Here is a 6842-nt window from a genome sequence, read left to right as displayed (position 1 = left end):
GTATTGTGAAAAGTGATTTTTTGAAAATTGTACAATTAAAAAAATAGGAAAAATTACGAGTATATATATATATATATATATATACACACACACCAAAAATCGTACCTGTAGATTTTCCGAGCTTGATGACTGGTGAGGAGCACGAACGTGATCTTCCGATACCTGAAACAAAGGCAACGAGGTGTGTTTTCGTCGCCCCTCCGATGCTTAAGTCAGAAAGGGAAATATATGCGTGAGGCTATGTGCTAAAGAACAATGTAAAACGTACCTGAATAATGGCCCAAGGTTCTGCTTTTATAGGAGTAGGTAGTGTACTCCTAGTAGGATTGTGTTGGTTGGATGTTTTTATCCAAGGGAATTTCTATTATAAGGAGTGTCCTACTTGTAATGGAATTGTTTGACAAGTGGTGTCAGGGTTGATGTAGAATCCTTGGGTGTTTAGGTTTGTTAGTTAGGTACCCGAGTCTTAGGAGCCATGTTGGTGGTGTATGTCTCGAGGACTATTCTCGAGGACATTGAAAGAATGTAAATGTGTCCTCGAGATATCTCGAGGACTGCGATACCTCGAGGACTTAGGGTGACCTCGAGGACCATATAAGAGAGATGAGGTGGGGTATATATTGAGTCCTCGGGATAAACTCCTCGGGGTATATCAATATTGGCATAGTTAATATATATATTGGAGACCATAAAGTTGAAAGTGAATTTGAAAAAAAATAAAAATAAAATTGAATTTTAAAAAATCTCTAATGAACATGGGCTAAATCTTTGTGACATCAGTAATAGAAATTAGAAATAAATAAATTTACAACTATACTAGGAACCATATGGTCTTTCTTAGGAATAAGAAAAGGAGTAATTTCACTTGCATGGGTCTCGTAGTTGGGACAGCATCATTCTTCGATCTTGGATATCAAAGACTTCAGATTTCTCTCACAATTCTTTTAAAAAATTAATAACGATTTTTTATTTTAAGAATTTGCTTTTAGACATATTTGAATATATTTTTTTAAGTGTTTTGTCTAATTAAAAATGATTTTTTTCTTTTTCTTTTCAAGAAAGCTAGTCACCATGATTTCCTCTAGAAACTCATCTACATAAAGCAAAAGCAAAAATCTTATCAAACGAGCCTTGTGCGTTGTCCATGTGTTCATCGTTTTTCTACACGACTCAAGTCACTATTTTAGCACGGCCCTGTTTGTCATCCATTATTTGAAAATTAAAGAGTTTTGAATAATATTTTTTAGAGAATGTGTGGTTAAAAAATTTAAAAACAAAATTATTGGTTTATTTGTAAAATATTTTATTGTGTAATTGTAGTGAAAAATAATATTATAGCAAACAATTTAAAATTTTAAGATTGTCAAACATAGGCTACATTAAACTAAGGATCGAGCTCCACGTACAGGAGCTCGGTTCACAGGGGTCACTGTAGGGATCGGCCCCACGAGCATTAGTAAAAAGGTGGGGCCCACCCCCCCCCAACTCCTCTCGCACCCGGCCAGGCCCCAGTACTCTTTATCTTTTTCCTTAAACTAATGAATAGATCATGAGGAAGTCCCAACTGCCCAATAAATTGAGGAGCAAGTTGCTTTTTGCCCATGTGAGGCTGGATGGCCCCAGTTGATGACAGCGAAACCACCAGTAGGTGCCCACAAAATGAAACTAAAACTTCAAAAGCGGTACAATGATGTATAATTTTAACAAAATCTGAACATGATCTTGGTAGGCTTTCTTATGAAATGAAACTGCAACACTTTCGACCTAACCAGATCTCTTCAATTATAAAACAATGGTTGGTGATGTACTACATTCCAATTAGATCTCTCTCTCTCTCTCGATCTCTCTCTCGACGATTGCATGGTCATCTTATTACTTAAAAAGCAAGCAATAATGTACATGGACCCCTAAACAAAATACAGCAATTCCTCTCTTTTATTTATGTTATTATCTGAGAAATTGCTATCAAGTGTCTTCTGGATGAATCCTGACAGCCATTTTCTGTATATGCAGCAGACTTGAACAAAATATGGAGCATGACTATATAATCTACAGTGGGAAACAAATTTTTATTTTTAATTCCGACTGGTTCTAGGCCAAATTTCGACACAAACAATTCGCTTGTGGTTTTGGAAGAATTACACTAGTGAGAAAACTGGGCTCAGCTTTGCAACTTGGCAAAGCAGTTTGGAATAACATATGAATGCTTTCCAGCAAAATAGCTGGAGCTAATATTTTGAAGATAAAACCCCACACAATATAAAAAACATAAGTTTTGTTCCCAATATATTCAGAGTCAACCATGTGAATCCTTTTAGCACATCGCTGGATCTTACTCGGAGTTCTAGCAAGTATATCCTTAGTAACTGCAATAGGATGTCAGTTTCCGTCTACCCCTATTCTATCGATATCAAGACACTACGAACAAGAGCGAGAAATTAAAAACTAACGATGCCCAACACTCGAACGAAATTTCATGCTTAATATGTGCTAATTTGACAAAATTATGATCAACAATATTAAAGGAATCAGCTGTTTCTATATGTTCCAGTTTCATCAAAATAACATACAAATTACAGAAAGGGGAAGTAAAAGAGACAACTTTATTCTCTTAAACCACCCCTCAATTCAAGAATAATGATATAAAGTAAAGCAAAATGAAAAAAGAGCATTAACTCAAACCCCTTTTCCACCCCCATCTTCCTATATAAGAGAATCATCCAAAATCTTTAACTTTTTGCCCACAAATTTCTTCTTCATCAAGGTAAAAAAGGAGGCATACCAGTATAATCTTATCGTGAGCACCATTAATTTAAATCAAGAATTGCTGTCAATGAGGTGTACCTTTAGCCCTCTTTCTGGCCTCACTGTAAAGCACCACCCCCATTATTGTTACCGCAAAACCCGTCATCCCCATCACAGTCACCGGATTCCTGAATATCAAGACCGACACAACCGCAGCCACCGCAGCTTTGGCGTTCCCCAAAACTTGCAGTGTCAAAGCACTTGTGTGCTTCGTGACCAAAAAATTCATCAAATTAACCAAATACGCAACTGTGGCATTCGCAATCAATAAAAACACCATAAATCCATCTTCCCTCCCCTTTTTAATTGTGACAGCCAGAACATTCCCTTCAATATACAGAGTAAATGGCAGCAACACCAATGCTGCCATTGGAGCCATGTACAGCAACAGATTCATAGAGTGCAATTTCTCAGCTTCTGAAGTCAATAATAATCCCTGGACCACAGATTTCAACGCTCGGCCAGCGGTCGAGCCAATGCACATCAAGAACCCAAAAAGATGGAACAGGGGCTCACTATTACTAGCCAAAACGATACCTAGAACTACAGGAACCAGAGCCAAATAAACCTCCGCAGACTCTTTCTTACAAGTGATAACAAAAGCAAAAATGGCTGTAAAAAATGGGGTAGTAGCACCAACAGCTTGATTAAACGACACTGGAAGGTACCTCAATGAAGTATTCCCACAAACAACAGAGAAACAGAAAATCACACTCAATGCAAGAATCTTGAAGAACTGCTTCCGGCTATTTATTTGCTGGAACGGCACAATTTCGAGAAATTTTATGGCTAATAAACTATAGGCAGCACAAGACAACATGTGCAACATAGTCAAGAAAATTGGGTACTTGTATCCATAAAAACTTAACAAGTATTTATTGAGCAATAGCACTCCGATATTAGAGAAATACCAGGATGCAATAATGGCTGCTGTAAGAACATTGGGCGAGATCAAAGCATATTGCTGCTGCCTGATTTCTGCAGTTGGGGTTTCTGGACTATCAAGAACTTGGTCATTGTTACTTTCAAGTCTTGGGTTGCTGCCCCTTCTGGTAGTCCATGACTGTGCCTCCACCATTACAAAATCTTGCACAATAGGACTAAAAAATAGCTATCCTCTTCTGCTATACAAAGTGTCTCTGTTAATGTAAATAGTAGTGTGTGTGTGTGTGTGTGTGTGTGTGTAGATCTGGTTGAGTGGGGGTCGGGTGATATCATAGCATGGTGATGAGTGGATCTAGTTCGAGGGTAGGGATTTAGATTTGTTAGGGTAGAAAGAAGGACAACCGTCGATGAGGGAGTATGGAGTATTTATTAGTAAAAAATGATTATATATGTCGTGGGTGGGACCAGGGAGTGTCGGTATGATAGTTGTTTGAAGAAGTATTCAGGGTTAATTACCTGAACATCACTAACTTTGCGTGAAATTTCCATCTAGTCATTGAACTCTAAAAATTATCTCATTAATCAGTGAACTTTGTAATTCGCTATTCCATTTATCACTCACTCAACAAAAGGTTAAAAAATTGACTAATTTGTTAACTTAGCTGACGAAATTGTGTACCTGGCAATCTATTTTTAACTTAACGTTCATGTCGGTAGCAATTTAATATTTGAGTGATGAATGGTATAACGAATTTTGAAGTTCAGTGATTAACGATGTAATTTTTAAAATGTAGTGACCCGATAAAAACTTTATGTAAAGTTTAGTAATTATTCAGGTATTTAACCATATTTTCTCGGGTTCTTTTATCATCTTTTTTGTTATTTTGCACTTTTGTTTCCATTTTTATGAATCTTCATGTTTTTTCTAATTTTTTTTTTTCTATTTCTATACTATTATCGAGTAGTTTTATTCTCTCTAGTATCACCGAATTAAACTACATTGATCACTTTATAGTATTCAACTTTGAAATTCATACATATCTTTAGCAAAAAAAATATAATAGATTTTCTAGTTTTTATGTAGGTAAGTTGATGGAAAGAAGATTGAAGCTGAAGTATTCCATTGAACTGTCACACATCGCTATAGAGCTCACCAGAAAAGAGGTGAAATCAGCACAAACAGCATTACTTTAATCTTTGCTTGGACACTAGAACTCACACACCGATAAGAGAATTTGGTTTTGAGTTTAAGATCAATTTGCAATGATTAAATGTATCGTTTTTGGATACCATTTTACACTGCAAAGTTTAATGGTTTCATTTAACAATGAATAAGAAAAAAAATAATTAACAAGAAAGCAAAATATTTAGACAAAATTGGACAACAATGCGAAGCTCTTGGGTTTCATCGAGAAACTAGAAGCAGCTTGTATTGGTGTGGTAGAGCCTTGAAAGATGACCGAGGATCTTGTCCTCAATATCCATGGATCCAAGTGAGTGACCATTGCACCGTTATTTCAAGTCATAAGTCTTAAAGTCGTCCTACTTTTTTTTCTGAACAAGTGGAAGAATGATTCCTTTTTTTTTTTTTTTTATATCCAGGTATCCCAGCTTTTATCAGACTAAATCTTGGACCTCCAAGACCCATGCCCCTAGAATCTTGGAGGGGGTAAATCACGGGTTATGCCTCAACTGGATCACAGATTCCCCCCATTGTGCTGCTCATCATTATGCAGTCTTTTATAATGTTATAGGCTTGGCTAAGACAGGTACTTGAACATTAAAGAGTTCATCAATACTGTGATAGGTGAGCTCAAAGCAAAAATTTCTTTCTAAATTAATTAGCTAAACTTTGCGTAAAGTTTTCACCAGGTCACTAAACTTTAAAATTACTCGTTAATCAGTAAATTTTGTAATTCATTATACCATCAATCACTTAGTTTTTAAATTGCTATTGACGTGGACATCAAGTGGGAAATAAATTGCCACATACGCAATTCCATCAGTCACATTAGCAAATTCGTCAATTTTTAAGCCATCCGTTAAGCGAGTTATGGATGGGATAACGAATTACAAAGTTAGGTGATTAACGGAATAATTTTTAATGTTTGGTAATTCGGTAGGAACTTTATGCAAAGTTTAGTGATGATTCAAGTAATTAATTCAAAGTATTCATTAATAAATGTAGAATAATGCTCTTCGTAGTGACTGACTAAAATAGTCATCCTATGTGACATCATATTTTAGCATAATTTTGATTGAATACGGAAATTCATTTCATGGGTTCCATATTTCAATTATAAAAATCATGTCAGAATAGGATGCCATATAGGATGGCTATTGTAAGAACTCACTACTAATAAAATTTCTCATAAATATATTATAGATTTTTATTTATACGAGAATTGTCCAATTTTAGACTCATTTTTAAAAGTTTATTTTTTGCTTAAACTCATTTTTAATCATACATTTTTTTCATAAATTTATTTTTTCTCTACTTTTATTCACATATTTTTCCAAAAAAAAAAATCACTATTAAAAAATTTATTCTCACAAAAAATGAGGTTCAAATAAACCAATATATCTTTTAAATTTTTTTAAAAATATCACTAATTTTCCTTATTTTTATTTTTTAATATTACATATGTCTTTGACAATTTTTGAGCCACATATAATCTAAAACGAGGATAATATACCTAAAATATTCATGGATTAATTTTTATCATAATTTTTGTTGACATCCGAACTTTGATCTAATAAAAACAGTTCGCTAACCCCACCTCAGTTAAATTGAGTTCGGTCCTTACTCTCAGGTCGAACAATCCCGCCTTTATCTCAGAAAACACATCTTGATTACCCCCTGTCACATCACCCTATCAATCAAATGCACTTGCCACAGGTGACATCATCACCGCTCGGAACAATCAATCCTAAGTCATCAACCTCCAGCCTCGTGCAGGTCATCATTACCTAGGAAAACATTGACACATGGCCACCAGCCTTATCGACCAATCACAAGAGAATCCGGCACCCTGAGTTACGAGCTCGGTACTGTTACTGATTTGACTGATTTGATGTAATGTCAGCTGAAACTATGTATAAATAGTTGAATAGGACTCTTGTAAAGGGCAAGTGATTTCATACAACAACTC

At 35.4% G+C, this 6842-nt stretch overlaps 1 protein-coding gene across 1 annotated transcript; it reads right to left on the bottom strand.

Annotated features, from left to right (window-relative positions):
- Nucleotides 1-2477: 2477 nt before the first annotated feature.
- LOC111386159 (probable sugar phosphate/phosphate translocator At1g12500) lies at nucleotides 2478-4035 on the bottom strand. The gene has a single exon (XM_023010611.1). It carries the CDS (start codon nucleotides 3881-3883, stop codon nucleotides 2831-2833), a length of 1053 nt encoding a protein of 350 aa, XP_022866379.1. The 5' UTR covers nucleotides 3884-4035; the 3' UTR covers nucleotides 2478-2830.
- Nucleotides 4036-6842: the final 2807 nt, after the last annotated feature.

Source organism: Olea europaea, unplaced genomic scaffold (genome assembly GCF_002742605.1).
Source record: "Olea europaea var. sylvestris unplaced genomic scaffold, O_europaea_v1 scaffold3438, whole genome shotgun sequence".
Taxonomy (NCBI): domain Eukaryota; kingdom Viridiplantae; phylum Streptophyta; class Magnoliopsida; order Lamiales; family Oleaceae; genus Olea; species Olea europaea.
This window is presented reverse-complemented; position numbering and strand designations above follow the sequence as displayed.

Coding starts and splice junctions, on each gene's coding strand:
- LOC111386159 (XM_023010611.1), bottom strand. CDS start 3,883: ATGGTGGAGGCACAGTCATGGACTACCAGAAGGGGCAGCAACCCAAGA.